This window comes from Haemaphysalis longicornis, unplaced genomic scaffold (genome assembly GCF_048455015.1).
Source record: "Haemaphysalis longicornis isolate Haplotype H1 unplaced genomic scaffold, Haemaphysalis longicornis Haplotype H1 scaffold_9, whole genome shotgun sequence".
Lineage (NCBI taxonomy): Eukaryota > Metazoa > Arthropoda > Arachnida > Ixodida > Ixodidae > Haemaphysalis > Haemaphysalis longicornis.
In genome coordinates, this window is record NW_027526460.1 from 134,856,343 (window position 1) to 134,872,907 (window position 16,565).

Sequence of the window (16,565 nt, forward strand, 5' to 3'; positions counted from 1 at the left end):
GCAGATATAAATAAACTTAGAGGCGGAGCCTATTACCGCAAGTAAGTCTTCAAGCACGCGCGAAAGCATTATGAAATTTCATGAATGCGTTAAATGGCAAATAAATTCTGGCTTGTCGAGTAGCTATGTATGTTGCCTCATTGCGCCTGGCCAAGGCAGTGCATGCTTCAAGGAGTAAGTAAACGCAGCGGCGGCGACGAGCGATGCGAAAATCGTAACTGAACATGTGCAGAAAACGGATAGTGTGGGCTTAGCGTAGCTTATTTTGTGGCTGTAGTGAGGGCTGTCGGCGGCAAGCGGTATGATGCGGTATATAACGGGCCGCTGGGACCCCCGCTCGCTTTTACAGGCCAGAAGTAGCCCACAATTCGAGCGGCAGCGGCGATACAGTGAACTTTAGCGACAAGCGACAACGACAGAGGACATTGGCGGCAGTGTATTAATTTTTTTTTCGCTTGTCGCTGTCACCCAGTGCACTCTGCTGTTGTACTTTTTGAGTTAAGTTTTTGGTGTTGCTTGTCTCCGTCACTGCATGTGGTTACCCCTTCATCTTAAGAAACTCGCCACTAACGCAAGCACATGCGTTAAGTGCTAATCACGCTGTTATTTAGACATATCTGTGATAGCCATTGAATGCCAGAAAGTGGCATCCCGAAAACGGAAAAGCATACCGAAAACAGAACTAACAAGCACTTCTGAGTTGAGAAGCCCAATCCATAGCCCTTTGTACTAGCCACTTGCTGCCAATCCGATTCGCACACTACTCACAATTCCCATGTCGGCGTGCGATCGCAGCGACACTTTCCGCTCTAGGTGATATTGAGAAACTCTATGTCGTGTCAAACAACCCGAAAGCGCCATACTGCCGTGCAGCTATAGCAAGCCTAGTGTGCGCAGTACCAACAACAGCGTGCTCTGGTACTTCTACCTTTCCGTGTACTTTCCGTAACTTCTATGTTTACCCCACCATTCATACCTCTTCAAAACGAATATAAGCATTACAGGTAAGAGAAAATAGTTCTTGCTGCAATATTATAAGCCGTGCCTAACTTACGTTTGCTTTTCCCGTCCTCAGCCAATTGCAGAGCTGTCTTTTATGACATCATAGGTTCTGTTGCGGGAAATGAGCTAGTGGGTCGCATGGCCATTCCCTTTTTTCCTAGTTATGTAGCTTATTTAAGCCAAGTGTGCGTTAAAAGTGGTGTCAGTATGATTCTAGCAAGGCAAGGTTTCCAATGAATAAAACTTGTGTTTTGTCTTCACGGCCCCTTTATAAACCGCTAGGCTGACCTGGCCCAGTTGTTGCAAGAGGAGGAACAGTTCTGGCTCGGGTGCTAATGCCCATGACAATGCCGCACGCGTTGCCAGCTACTACCTGCGCATGCTAAAGTGGGGTCCTGTCTCCTGTGTTTGCTGTTACTTTGCCTTCAGTTACTACGGCCGCCCTGTAACGTATGCCACTTCTTGGCACCCTTGCCCCAATGCCACTGTGGTTCGTTGCAGAACGACATCTGTTGGTGGACCTTCCCACAACAGCTTCGTGATACACGCACTGTGTGTGTAAACGTATAAAAGTGTGCATGTGCAGAAGAGAGACAGGAAACGGTTCCTGTTGCAACCAAGCTAGTCCGGGTGTTCCTCAGTGAGTAAATGATGCTCCACAATTCCATCAATGACTTGTTGGGCATCCATAATCCCAACAGTGGAAGCCAGCAAGCAGTCGCTCATCCCCAACCTGCGCTAAGTGAGAAAGTGGGGCACACCCAGCAAACAATAAACTGCCCGTTCAGTCCGCTAATTCAGTGGTTCTCGAACGGGGCTCCACAGAGCCCGGGGGGCCCGCAAAACCTTACCCCAAACTCCCTCCCTCGACGCCAGTCATGTCTTCCCTTAAAGCGAAGCTTTCGTGTCCTCCCACTGATGTCGTTGGACGCCAATACGGCCACCCTGCAGAACCGCCAACTTTCGCTGACCACGATGATGAATGATCGTGGGTGAAGCGAAAGAAAAATCCCTGGCCATCTCCACTAACGGGAAACCTGGGGAGGGGCGAAGCATGCAGTGTATAAGCGTATTCTTGGTGCCTTGGCATTTTTGGCAACGGAGATGAAACCATTGGGGGGTACAGGTATACAGCATTGCTGTAAAGGTCTGGTGTCTTTGGAGCACGAAGTGTTCTACAGTGAGACGTTGGAAAACGAGTGTCCCGGAGTTTTTTACTACGCATCACAAAGCACTCCAGCGCAAGGCATAAAGAAGCGTCCCAATGTTCTTTTTAGTAGACAATATGGCATGCATCAGCACAAAAGTCAGCCTCAAATGGCAGAAAATGAATATGCGTAGGCGACTTTAGCCGCATGTGAAAATTGTTTGAGCAGCACGGTCCAATACAGTTCATCGTAGTGTCCTCATCCCTCTTGCAAGACAAAAATGCGTCTTGGCACACTCATGGTTTAGAACCACTGTGTTGACTCAACAATATCTCTCTCCGCAACAGCCTGCTCACAGCTGGCCTAGCCCCTCCCAAAACTAAGCCCGGCACTGCAGCGAATGGCAAAGGCGACATTGATACCAATCTCCCTTGCAAACAAGACAAGCCCTCTGTGACACATGGAGCTGCTGAACATTCACTGCAACTAAGCACGAGTTGTTCAGTTCCCTGGTGAACGGGCGCACTAAATTTTATTGAGGGAACGGAAAACCAGCAAGAGGAGTTACGGCATTTATTGGCTGCTTCAAAGATATTCACGTGCAAAGGTGAGAGCGTCGGCAATCCACACTGACCTTTTCCCGAGCGTAAGACCACAACCCAACTGTGTGGAGTGAGAACCCTGCGCCGTTGACCATGGTGGACTGCTGCTGCTGCTGCTGCTGCTGCTGTTGCTGTGGGGAAGGGGGCGTGGCATTGGATGTGGCCACCCCGTCGTCTGGTGGCCCGTCAGCCTCACACGCAGACAGCACCTCGAGGCAACTGGTGAACACCCAGCAGGCCACTGCACCGGGTGGAGTGGCCACCTAAAAGTGGGTGAGACGTCCATTGGTGAAACCTCACTTAGCACCATGTCAGTGAGGGCATAAATGGGGGGGGGGGGGTTCGCATTAGAAAGACTTTTTCAGAAGTAGATGACTGGCACCAACAATAATGCTGCTAACATTGTTTTCACTACAGATTATATTTCTCTAGCATAGACTGCAGTATTTGTGCATATTCAAATTCCAGGGGTTTAACGCATTGAAGCTGCACCTAGAATATAAGGCGCAATGCAGTGGAGTGCTCCGGACTAATTCTGACCACCTGGGGATCTTTAACGCGTGCCGGAATCTCAAACACACGGGAATTTTCGCCCTTTCCCTCCATCAGAAAAGTGGTCACCGCAGCCAGGATCGAACCCCCATCCTTGGGCTCCGCAGCACAACGCCGTGGCCACTGAGCCACCGTGGCGGATGACCAGTTTTTGGAACAAACTGGACGATGCCTAGGTCGTACTGGCTGGCTGCCTGGTTACAATCCCTGATGTCGGGATTACGTTGAGGGGAATTAGCATTATGCAGAGTGCAAAAATTTTTTGTGCAGTACCGACGTCCATCTGCTAAGTGGTTGTTGATGTGCAGCCAAGCAGCGCGACATGGATCACTTCATGGAATAAGAGCAGAAAACTCCAGAAGAAGCCCGTGGCTCTTCCAAGACAAGGGAACTCGCCTGCAGCAGGGCCAGCTCGTGGACGGTGTTGTGCAGGAAGGCGAGCGTGCGCTGGGCCACCTCGGGGGCCCAGCGGCCCCTGGTGGCCGCCCCCTGCAGCCGCAGGAGGGAGCACTGGCGGCCAAACAGGTAGTTGCGCAGCGCCAGCAGGCCGCCCCCGCCCCGCAGCAGCTGCTGCCGCTCGGGGCTCTGGCCCGGGTCCACGCCCAGCCGCAAGCCGCCCCACGACTCGCACCCCTGCGCCACCAGCTGCGACAGCCACTCGGGCACCTCCTCTGCGGAGGAACAGGAGGGGGCACAAGGGGAGACCTTGGGACAATCAGGGCATACCCGGCAACCAAGCGTGTTTTCACCTCTTAAACCCCCCTTATTCCAGGCGAATGGCATTCGTGACATTCGGTTTGGCCATGTGGTCTACAAGGTGAAAGAAATGTAGGTTGATAATGATAACAGTGACAACTGGGAAACTCAAACAACTGCAGGATAATTATTTAAATGTGTTCATGATGCTTGTAAACCATTTACTTCTTTAAAAGCAAAACAGTTTTACTTTTGAAATGAAAAAACCCCTGACGACAACTATACTCCCTAATGTGAAATTTGTGCGCGGCGCGAACTTCTCGGTCACGGCGCATATATGCTGCATCTCAGGAAGTGATCGTGTGATCGGTGAACACACGACAGTGCACACTACTCTGCCGTTATCTTGCAGTGCGTTGCTGCCACTGTGAGTCACAAATGGAGGAGGAGCATCTGGCAAATGTGTGAGGGGGAGGCAGCCCTCTCCCTCACACTTTTGCCGGACTCCGAGGAGACACTTGTGTGGGCTTAGCATACTGCCCTCCCCCTCACATTTTCGCCACACTTTCCTCCACCCCTTTCTTTCGGTCTTCACTCACTCAGTTACAACACCGTTGCCAATGCCACTGCCGGCGCCAAACCACAGTCGCGGCCACCAAAGTAAAGTACAGGGCTCTAAGAAGTAGAGCTCTGTTTTAGGTTACATTCACATCACAAGCTTAGAGAAGTAAAAAATCTGTATCCAGGTAGCAGCAAACATGGTGGAGCCCCGTAAACGTGTCGTTTACAGGGGTGAGACAGCTGAATCATATTTGGGAGCAGTTTTTGGAGCAGCAAAATCTTGATTTTGGAGCAGAAGAAGCTTGATTTGGAGCAGAAGAACGACATTTACTATGTCACCTTAGCAGCCGAAAAAAATCAAATTTTTGGCAACTCGAGGAGAAAAAGTGCACTTTTTAATCGGTTTTCAGCGTACATAACACTGAAAGGAGCCATGAAGACAAAATACAAGTTGGGTTTGTTAGAAAGACTGCTTAGTCCCAATAACAATGATACCGATATCATTGCAATCTTCGAACAAATAACGGAGATATTAAAGAAAACGTGTGAAGCAGTCGCGACCCGCTAGCCAATTTCCCGCAAGTTTTTTATGACGTCACGGAACCTTGTTCGTGCGATTGGCAGCCGCCTAACTCACCTTCCCGCAACTTTTCTATGACGTCACAGAACCTTGTTTGTGCGACTGGCAGCCGCCTAACTCACCTGTCGCGACGACACATGACTGGACGTCTGTAATGGGGCGTGTAGTTCCATTTAACCGCATGACTTGAATGCTAACGTGCAGTTGAGGCACTGAAAATTATGTTTTACTGTTGGCCCGAATGACGTCATTCTTGCTCATAACACGTCACTGTGGCGCAAAATTTGAAAGTTTTTAGATACTTCTTGCTTTTTTTTCGTTAAAAAACACCTTTTGTGGCTGTAATGGAGCTGAGTGAGATACTAAATCTTAGTTCCTTCAAATTAAACGAAGTTGTATTTTCTCTTCATGGCTCCTTGAAACAGCCTTTCAATAAAGTTTTTTTTCTACCAGAGTATCACAAGGTACGAACTGCAACATCTTTTCACAGACCACTTTTAAATTCTTAGCCTCTATGCATAGAGTGGAGGTCCATTGAAAATATCGAATTGAAAAACTAAGCAATCGTAAGGCACTTTTATTATCATGTGAATGCCCCAATTATTATTTTTGTAATCCCAGACTCGGCTTAACACACAAGTGTAGACTCGCCACGGCAAAAGTTGCACAAACGAGGTGACAGTCGTGGCACACCACCAGCCCTCCCATTTCAATACCCATGGTGCACGTTAACTACGATCGTAATTTGATTAACGTTGCTATGTTTAGCCCCCTCCCTTTTGGCATTAAATTTGACTTCAGATAGATGAACCATTACTACTAGCGTGCAATAATAGCCCGTCCCACTATCAGACACTGTTGCAGCATTTTCCAGCGATGTAGCCTGCGCCGCCATTGATCGTCCCATTCCCACCACTTGCGAGCTCGCTGTCAAAGGCAGCAAAAACTCAGCGTTTTATAACACCACAATGAGTCCGAAATTTCACTTCAGGCACGCACCGGCCTCACACTCAAGGTCGAAACACGACGAATTCGCGGATGCCACGTTGTTTTTGATGAACTCCTGTCTTTCGAGTCCCGCTACAGATCTCTTTATTGCTTGCCACCCCTCCCGGCGTAAGGAACAAATCTTAGTCTACTCGGGATGGCGTTCTATGAATCAAAGAAATATACTTTACTCTCTTGTTCTGGACTGAGGACCCGGCCACTAATCAGTTCGACTTTACTGTTAAATAAAGTTCACCCCCCCCCCCCCCCTCCTCCTCCTCCTCCTCCTCTTGAGTGCAGTTTTCCTATGACACATATCTGAATGTAGGGGAGATAAGGCTGTGAGAAATGTACCGAATTTCCCTCCGGATCTGAACAAACATAGTGTTACTGTATCTTTACCGTGGACGTTGCTCGTTTTGCTCAATAAACCTCCATACTGGTTAGAAGCCTAGTATAAAACCAACAAACAGTTGGTTATCTGTAACTCAACCTGCAGGTTTTGCGGCCCATAGTGCATGCCGGCATACTTTCATGCTATTACAACATAAAGTGATGAGATATAATACTTTCGATCGTTTGGCGAGGTTGCGAAAACTGTTTTTTCTTTCATATGACTACCGGGAATCGTAATGCCTTCTGCCAAATCCGACAGCCCCGAAGGCCTGGTATTTGTTTTGGTCTTGCATTTTCGCTGTTGCCGGTTATTAGAAGCTGGCGGCTCCCTTTGTTCTAAATATTTCTGAACACTGAAGCTGACGCTTACTCCGACTCTTCACACTCCGCACAGGGCCAGCTTCACAAAAACTGCGGCGGTGCTGGCAATGTTTCTTCCGGAGCGGTGTCGAAAAATATACTTTAAATAGCGCCTTTAGCTGGTGTATGCGATTTAAAGTGTTTTATTATGATAACAAGTTATGCACGCGCAAAATCTGGTGCGAACAAGTACCAGGCGTCAACCGAATGCAAAGAAACAGCAGGGAGAGCGAGCCCGAGTGAAGCAGACGACAAATGCGAGAATCCCTAAGCCGACGTCACGAAGGCGTGCTTCGCAGCGCCGCCCGTGGTCGCGCTCAGCGCCAATAGTGACCGGAGTTTTCACTCCAGGAGACAGGCTCTTGAGGGAATCTGACATCGCACAATACAGGCTCACACAGATGAAGACTAGCAAAAGAACGTTGAATCTTTCCCCCACTTTTGATTTCTGTTTATTTCCCATCGCAGCCGAGCAGTACAAAATCACAGAGCACACGGCTGAAAAACTTCTCGTCCCCAAAGAGGCAATGCGAGATGCTCTCCCTTTCTCGTTGGTACGGCTTCCTTACTTTACTTGAGAGTAAACAGTCCAACAGCACATTTCATCTCATGAACTTACTCTATCCTGTTTTCTTTCGCCGAACAGAAGCCACCTCTGCAGTTCTTGGCAATGCTCAAAGCAAGGCTGGTTCAAAGCAAGCTAGTGAATCTCTTGTCAACACACATGCACTGTACTGCCCTTTATTCCTAAACACTTGGCCCAACACTCTGCACAGGAGCACACTGCAGCACCCACAAAAGCTTGACCAACTAAATACTAGCAAAGTGACTGCCACCACCACCTGTGCAGCACTGGTGGTGCCCTGGTGGTGCACTCACCCGAGCTGGCCGAGTTGATGACCACCTGGGTGAAGAGGGCGTCCAGCTCGTCGTACTGCACCAGGGCCTCCTCGTACAGGCCCAGGGCCTCCAGCACAAACGCCAGCTCCTCCTACAGGTCAAGGGGCAGAGGGCCAAGGGGCAGGGGTCACGGCAGGGTCTGCGACTCTCCACCACCAGTGGCCAACATCTCCGACATTATGTGAATGCCCACTCTTTTGCTTTTCTGGGTTGCTTTTCTCTCAAACAAGAAAGATTGTACTTGCATTTATCCTGTTTTCTTTCCTCCCTGGTCTCCTAGTGTGCACTGGTATCAATTCACGTTTGCTTTTTTTTTGTCAAGCTGACTGCAAGTGAGGTCATGCAGCAATTTATTTTTTTATCCACCGGAGCCCCAATTATATGTGACGCCATCTGTTGCACACACAACGGCCCATAACTACTCCAGCTAGGAATCAACAACCTGCTGGTGATGGCAACATCGGATTATAGGGTTCAACGTACCGAAGCTAACCTGGGCTATGAGGCATGCCATAGTGCAAAGCTCCGGATTACTCTCCTTGACCTGGGGGGATCTTTAATATAATCAAACCCTCATCCTTGGGTTCAGTAGCAGAAAGCCTTAGTCTCTGAGCAACAACGGTGGGTGATGGTAGCATCAACAGAAACCAATGTTTGCTATGCTGATCTCTTGGGTCAAATTTTGGTCTTTGCGCGCTTCCCTGCAGTGCCATTGAATGTGGCCTCAGCAATCGATGAGTTTATTAGTGGAGTGCTCCTGCAATATGTCTTGATGTCGTGCTCTTCTCATTTGCAGAGTCTGTGCTCGCAGATCCTGTTCTGTCGTACTACACTTGAACCCCTTTATAAGAGACACGTACCGAGGAGCAGTTTCTGTATCTTATATGAGATGTCTCATAAGCAGGGAACCATGTTTTCACTTACTAATCCAGGGTTCGTACAGGCTTCAAAAGCAAAAATTCAAGGGTTTTCAAGGACTTTCAACGACCAGAAAACACATTTTCAAGGTCCCAATCTACTGTTTTATCTGAGATTATTTATAACGTTTTCAACACAATGCAAAAGGTTTTTTATTGCACAATGCCTAAGCACATTAGTGCGCATTTATATAGGTGCTAACGGGTATATGAATGCTCCCCCACCTTTTTTTATTTCATGATTCGCGTTTTTCTTTTTTCTTGCTGTTTTGCTCAGGCTGTCTTATTTCAGAACTTAGTTAATCCTGCCTGCATTTCTTGCTTGTCAGCAAGGGTATCAGATGAAATTAAATCGGCGAGTGTTGCTGCAAGGCAGGACAATCTATCTGCTATTTGCACGTAAAAGCAAACGCAGATGGAGCACATGATGCACAGCAAACATGCAATGAGAGAGCGTCCACAGACTTAATGGAAGATGCAAGATAGAGAACACAAGCCGGCTTTCACTGGATTGTATCCTGACATAAATTGGATTGAGAAGTGCCTGCTTGCAATGTTGCCTCGTAATGAAAATTCACCAAACTTGTTGCAGTTTCACGCAATACACTGAAATTTGATTGTTGCAATGTTTCTTTACATTTGTTAACACCTAAAATCCCCGACAAAACACTTTAAATTCTCATGAAAAGACAGGGCCATTGATTCTCTCCAGGAAAATCACGGGTTTTCAAGGACCATTTAAAAATTCAAGGACTTTTAAGGCCTTGAAATAGGCACTTCTAAATTTAAGGGTTTTCAAGGTTTTCAAGGACCTGTGCGAACACTGTAATCAGACCCTAGTTCAATGTGGGCACCGTATGACTAAAATAAGCTCAAAAGAACGCTACAGCATGTTTCAAAAGATTCATTCTAATTTATGTTTGGCCCCCAGAATTTATGAAACAGTTCTGAATCTCTGTTTGCTTCATGACTGTATTTAAACTGTTTTTTTACAACAGATTCTACAAGCTTTTTTCCTTTCCTTGTTTGTGGAAGATGAATCGTAGATGTTGAGTTCACAAGCCTAATGAATAGCCAGAGTGCACAGCTTCTTCCGCTGTGTACTCAGGCTATTCATTACGCTTGCAGGATTCAACATCTACGATGCTTCTTGATTGGGAGCTACGCGAGTGGGAGAGCCTGCATGTGCGATCGCGCTCCATCCAATGGTTGGCAGTAAGCTTCAACCACTTCTGTAAGTTGCATTTCCATTGGCAGGGCTTCTCATCGTCATTTCATAGCTGTTTGCATCACTTTGTGTTTGCTGAAGTTCTAATAAATAGCGACTGCAGGCGTCTGTCGTCCACCTGTGTTTCCACAATGGAAGCAACTGCAATTAGTGACTGGTGGCACTGCATCTGAAGTTAAAATGTCTGTTACAAGCGAGAATATTGGTTAAACTTCAAGGATGACTTGTCCCTTATAACCAACTATCTCCTACATCCGAAGTCTGTTATAAAAGAGGTCAATTTAATGGGAAAGATAGGGCAGCCAACCATGTGGGTGAATAGTGTCTCTTATACCCATTTGTCTCTTACATCCATGTCTCTTATAATGAGATTCAACTGTATTGTCGTGTTAACAAGCGATGCCCAATAAGTGGTGTTGAAGAGACCAATACCAAGAAATCTATGCATGTGCTGCTAGACTAGCGAACGCAGTGGCTCAATGGCTAAGGCAGGGATTCTCAAGCATGTTGGTCCCAGGGAACCTTGCTAAGCTCCGTTAAGTGCCAAAAAAACCCACCTCTCCCCCCTCACCAGTTTTCATTCTGTTCACGCTACATTCACGTGCAATAAATTCAAACGGAAGCAAGCTTGCTTCCTTTGAATTTAATGCATGTGAATGTCGACTTTACGCGAGTGCGTACGCTAGTGGCACCTATCTTCAAACAAGAGAAATGCGCATGGGGGTAATGTAAGGCCGAGATTCAAGTGCAATAGTTTAACCACATGGCCCGTTTTCGCAGTCTGGCTGGCTACAAGCTGCTGACGGGATTTATTGCATAGCTCGTGCCTTTCTGCTATGTACTGAGATGTGCTAACTGACACTTGGGCATAAGTATATATAGAGGTTCCTTAGATCGATTGCACCTTGGGTTTGCCATCTACGTTACTTGGCGAGTGGGGAACCAGGGAAAATGTATCAGTGGCTCGCGGAACCCCGAGGAGGGGCCTGTGGAATCCTTAGGTTCCGCGGACGCCATTTTGAGAAACTATGGGCTAAGGCATTGTGCTGCTAAGCCCAAGGATGTGGGTTCGATTCCCGGCCACGGTGGCTGCCTTTCAGCTGTAGGTGGAAAGCGAAAACGCCCGTGTGTCAAGATTTGGGAGCATGCTAAAGATCCCCAGTAATCAGAGTAAATCCGGAGTACGGCGTGCTTTACAACCTAAGCATTTCTTCAGCGTATTCAGGCGTACACAAGAGCTATCTAGAAGGGCCCGCACCTGGAGGAAGAAGAAGTGTAGGAAGGACCATTGCGGGGCGGTGCGCCGCTCCCGCTGGGTGCGGATCAGCTCCTCGTAGCGGCCCAGGTGGCGCCCCGTGGCGTGCAGCAGCAGCTGCCGCAGCCGCCCCAGCAGCACCCCCGTGCTGGCCCCCCCACCGCTCGCCTCCGCCACCTGCACACACCTGCAAAGGGAGCTGGTCACGCAATACCCTCCAGTGCCACACGCAGTGTCTCACGCACTTGTCTGCACCCATTTTGTCTCACTTTTGCAGGAAGGCCAAATGACTATGCAGTATGCGCGATCAGAAAAGCCAGTAGCAGACATTATGGTAAGGCATGTTTCAAGAGCGAAGCTGGTTAGCAAATCGTAATTTTTCGTGTCCGCAGCTAAAGGTACCAAAAAATTGCCGTGGGCCTCACGCGTACCCACTTAGGGAAATCGGCCAAGATTGGTAAAAAAATAAATAAACAAACAGTGTTTGCTGTAATCATGGCAACACTTGCTGGAACGAGAAAGACAGGTCAGAGTGTACACCCCTTTCCAAGGTGATGTCCAATGATTATCACTTCCAAAAAAAATTAGGGGAGCTCACACTTATAGCAACAACAATGGAGTAAAGGTCATTGCGGCTGCAAAGAAGAAGCGAATCGGCTGCAATTGTAGACTTAAACAGTCATGATGGTCGTGAAGGTTGCGTACAGCTTCACTGCCTTCAAGCCTTACGCGTTACTTTGAGCGTTCCTCATTTTTTTTTGTATCAGGTTTTATTTATTTATTCACATACCCTCAGGGCCCAAGGGCAATACAGAGGGGAGTGGGGGATAACAAAATTATTGGAAGAATATACAGCAAGTAAAAATATTATAACAGCTTTTTACACAAACAGTGCAGACACTGCGATAGTTATAAGGAAGCATGCGTTGCACAAGTTGGCGTAAACACTCATAACACAGCTTTACTCCAACAGAGTCGACATTGCACAGATTTGGCTGGCGACAATACAAATACAACAGATCTTCACCTGAGAAGGCTAAATAAACAAGTAAATACTGCCCAAGTCAGGGAAAGTAAAAAACATACGGCACACACATTTTCACTCAAACAGTCTGGAAAGTGCACGCCTAAAAGCAGCGACGTCCAACATTTCGGCAACTGCATGTGGCAGTTGGTTCCATGTAACAGATGTGCTCGGAATAAATGAGTCGTGAAAACACTTTGTATGACAAGATGGAATGCCTACTTTGTATCGATGATCAACGCGCGCTAACATGTACGATGGATTCGTTAGTAGTCTCTCTCTAAGAATTGAATTCCCATGATATATTTTGTGGAATAGGCACAAACGCGATATTTGCCTGCAGCGCTCGAGTAACGGTAGAGACAAAGTCGTTTTCGTTGTGGTGACGCTGCACGTGCGATGATAATTTGAAAGTATGAAGCGACATGAACGATTTTGAACCGCCTCCAATTCGTCGCTGAGCGATGCAATGCCAGGATGCCAAACAGCAGCCGCATATTCCAATTTCGAACGAACCAAAGTTTTATAGAGAATTAGTTTCAAAGAGCTAGGTGAAGAATTAAAGTTCCTACGAATATATCCTAACATACGGTTGGCATTACTTACAACATATTCTATGTGTGGTTTCCATGATAAGTTAGAAGACACTATAACACCTAAATATTTGTACGACGGCACCATTTCAAGACAAACATTGTTTAGTGAGTATTCAGGAGGTGTAGTGTTAACTCTTGAAATGCGCATGCTTTTACACTTTTTAATATTAAGTTTCATTTTCCATAATTCACACCAATCTGAAATACTGTCAATATCAGATACTGTCAATATCTGATGAAAAAAAAGAAAAAAAAGAAGCAGCTGTCCAATCAGGGCTCCTTACACAATTCAGTACCTATCTCCTTCGCAACACAATACATTTCTCCAGCCTGAAACTGGAACAAAATTTCACGCCGAGGGAGATGCTGCAATTGTGTGGGAAAAAAAAAACGCGAAAATCAGCTTTGTAGTACCCAACCTTTCTTTTGTTTTATTTTCAATCTTACAGGTACTAATCATCATGTTAAAATTGTCTATAAAACACAAGAAAACTGATTAGTCAGGTGTTAAGAGCACTGACAAAGCCTCATTTCAGCTCATGTGCTGAATCATCATCATCATCATCGTTAGCCTGGTTGTGTCCACTCCATGACGAAAGCCTCTCCCAAAGATCTCCAACCACGCCTATCGAGTGCGAGTTAAGTCCATGCTTTCCCCCCGAATCTTCGAAACTCGTTTCTCCATCTTGTCCTCAGCCGACCCCTATTGTGTTTGCGGTTTATTAGAAGCCAATCTGTCAAACGGATGGTCCACCTGTTTTCCGTCATACGCATTATATGACCCGCCCATGCCCATTTCCTCAGCTTAAAACTAGAATGTCTTCCACTCTAGTCTGTTCCCTAATCCATGCAAATGGTTTCCTGTCACTCTGCGTGACCCCTAGCGTTCTACTTTCCATAGCCTATAGTGCGGATCTAAGTTTCCTTTCAAGTCATTTGGTGAGACCCCAAGTTTCTGCCCCGTACGTCACTACTGGAAGAACACGATGATTAAACGCCAGCTTTTTGAGGGAAAGCAGAAGCTTGCTAGTTAGCTAGTTAGGATATTGGAATTGTTACCGAAAGCAGCCCATCCCATGCTAATTCTGTGGGTATTTACGTTTCATGGTTTGGTTGGATCAGCAGATATGACTTGTCCGAGATACACGTACTGTTTCCAAGACCTCGTTACCTACCTTAAAGTCTCGTGTTGCATGCTGATTCAACATTACCTTCGATTCGTTGGTGTTGATTTTTAAGCCTGCTGCCATACTTTCGGAGCCAGAATACAGTCATCGCGTTGAATACCAGCACATAAATATTATCATGTGGTCATGAACAGAGCACGGCTCTTGTAGTACATGAAGTTTATCACAGCAAACTTCTGCTCCACAATAAAGTAGAAGAAAAGCACAAACACTGAAGAAGCATTCAAAGTGTCACACGCAGTTCAGCGCTGGCAAATGGACTCCTGCAGTGTTAGGTCAGCGTGCATTTATCAAACTCCCAATCAGATCAAGAACATTGATACCATCAACTGAACAAGCACTGACTGGATGAGTGGCAATGAAGAAAGCCCTGCAAGTTCCAGAAAGCCCAGGGCAAGTTCTAGAAGACTGCAGTACAAAAGAAAATGCGGCAGAAACACTGCCCAATTTTTTAAGGTGATAAAAAACTAATGAAGTTGCGTGCAGTTCACCACTGCTAGCATTTTTTTATTTTTCCACTTTTCCGGCTTTTGCATTTCTTGTCTCTCATGCTTTTTTTGATGCTCCTGCCAAAGATGGATCAGCAGCTAGGGTTTTACCATATACTGCCACTTTAAAATGAAAAGTTCTGCACGCAGGGGAGAACTCGCTGAACCTTCAGTGTCACACGAGGCAAGAATTTGGCACAGATGAAAAAATTCTCGGTAATTTAAGGGGGCAGTAAGACAGCCCTGAGATGACATCTTGGAAAGCTCGACTACACGTTCATTCAGAAAGTGGAGAAATGAAAAATGCCCTTGACAACATCTAAGGTTACACACTTTACAATTAGTGACGACAAAAAGGACAGTAACAGTGAAGCCAGAGAAAATAATGTTGAATGATCCCAGGCACGTTCGTGGCTAATAAATGCTGTTTTGTTATCCTGGCTATTGTTGTCCCCGCCCTTTCAGCACCTTGCACTCAAAAGACTTTTTAACACTTTTTAACGTTTCGATACTCAGGCTTAGAATCGAGGCCGGCCTACACATAAATAAATGCAGCAGTAGAAGGCGTTTAACTGTTGCGACTATGACATGTATTGGTGTCAAGGTACGCATTACGAGCTCATGCATGCTGACCTACTCTCACCTCTGCGCCCAGCTAGTCTCGCCCCTACACTATCAATAAAACCTACCGTACAAATTATACCTTGCCTAGTAGAAATCACGGCATCTACAAACACCTTCAACATTAAGAGGCAACTGCTGGGAAGATGATAAAAACGCCACCCTTGCGATTCGAGCCCCAGTACACACTATGCAAAAGGCGGTGATGGTGGTCACTACGTACCGGTCAAAGTGCTTGCTGGGGAAGTCGGCGCGCATGCGGTCGAAGACGGTGGCCCGCGACAGCAGCTTGGCCTTGTTGGCGCGCCGGGCGTCGGCCGGCTCCACGGCCACCAGCATCCAGTCATAGACACCAGCCTCCTTGAGCTGCGACATCCACTCGATGACGTCCTCGCGCACCCGTGAACGGTACGCCTCCAGGTCCTAAGGGAAGAAGGGGGAAGGTTGTGTCACCGCGTCGTGTTCCATCCTACAGGCTGAAAGGCCCACAAGTGCCGATGCTGTACTGGTAGGGCCAGATATCCCAACGTTCCGAAATCTCAACAACTGCAACAGGAAGTACCAACTTCCTGCTTTCCCTCAGTTCAAAAACAATCACGGGCCATCTCCACTAACGTAAAACCTGAAGAGAGGTTCCGAAGCATGCGGTGTATAAGTGTATTCATGGCGCCTTGGCGTTTTTGCCAACAGAGATGAAACCGCTGGGGGGTAAGGTGTACAGCTTTGCCGTAAAAGTCTCTCGTCTTTGAAGCACAAAGTGCTCTAGCACGAGGTGTAAACGAGTTCCTCATTGTTTTAGTGCCGTGATTACATGAGATGACGATTATGACGACGACGACAGGAGACGCGAACAGCCCCAGCCCCCAAGGGGCTTCAACCCTAAAAGGCCTGACGTATTCCTACTTGGAGAAAGCAAAGCCCTTTCGAAGCCCACGTCCCACAACCATTCCCTAATAGCAAGGCTGACAGGTGCGTCGCTGTTTTATGCTATTACGCTAACAAGGCTTCTCCTAACACTGATCTAAGTTTTCACCAACGAAAACTTAGGTAGATGATCTCTAGTGGATGATGTCTGGAAAGGTGGATGCAACTGCCTACAGGTCATCCACCTTTGACGTCTCAGCAGATGCGGCGACATCACCAAAGACATAAGGTGGAAAATGCACTAGGACGGTGTAACGGCCCGACCCCGCCATGAAACAACAGAACTAGCCAACTCACCATTCCAAAGCAAATAAGACTTGCGTGGTGTTGGTAGAACCAAACGAGTGAAAATGAAAAGCATTGAAACATACGTGCATTAATGCAAAAGGCACAAAGGATAGTAGACGCCAAAAGCTATCTCACAGCACAGGCTGAGGAGAACAATGTGTGCTAAGCTCTGTGTGAGACATCAAGAAACTGGACCCGATGCTTAGTAAGTGATTGAAGTGAAGCTTACACTAATTTCTTCCTTCCTGGACAA

The 16,565-nt window shown here is 47.0% G+C and overlaps 1 protein-coding gene across 1 annotated transcript in view; it reads right to left on the reverse strand.

Annotated features, from left to right (window-relative positions):
• Positions 1-3,631: 3,631 nt before the first annotated feature.
• The window catches only part of LOC144153449 (trafficking protein particle complex subunit 10-like), a 29,969-nt gene continuing 17,035 nt past the window's right edge, over positions 3,632-16,565 (reverse strand). The window contains exons 4-7 of the mRNA XM_077685093.1: positions 15,324-15,523; positions 11,188-11,371; positions 7,764-7,875; positions 3,632-3,975 (exon numbers count right to left, since the gene is read on the reverse strand). Of these exons, the coding sequence (XP_077541219.1) occupies positions 3,632-3,975; positions 7,764-7,875; positions 11,188-11,371; positions 15,324-15,523 (840 nt within the window). The remainder of the gene's footprint in view (positions 3,976-7,763; positions 7,876-11,187; positions 11,372-15,323; positions 15,524-16,565) is intronic.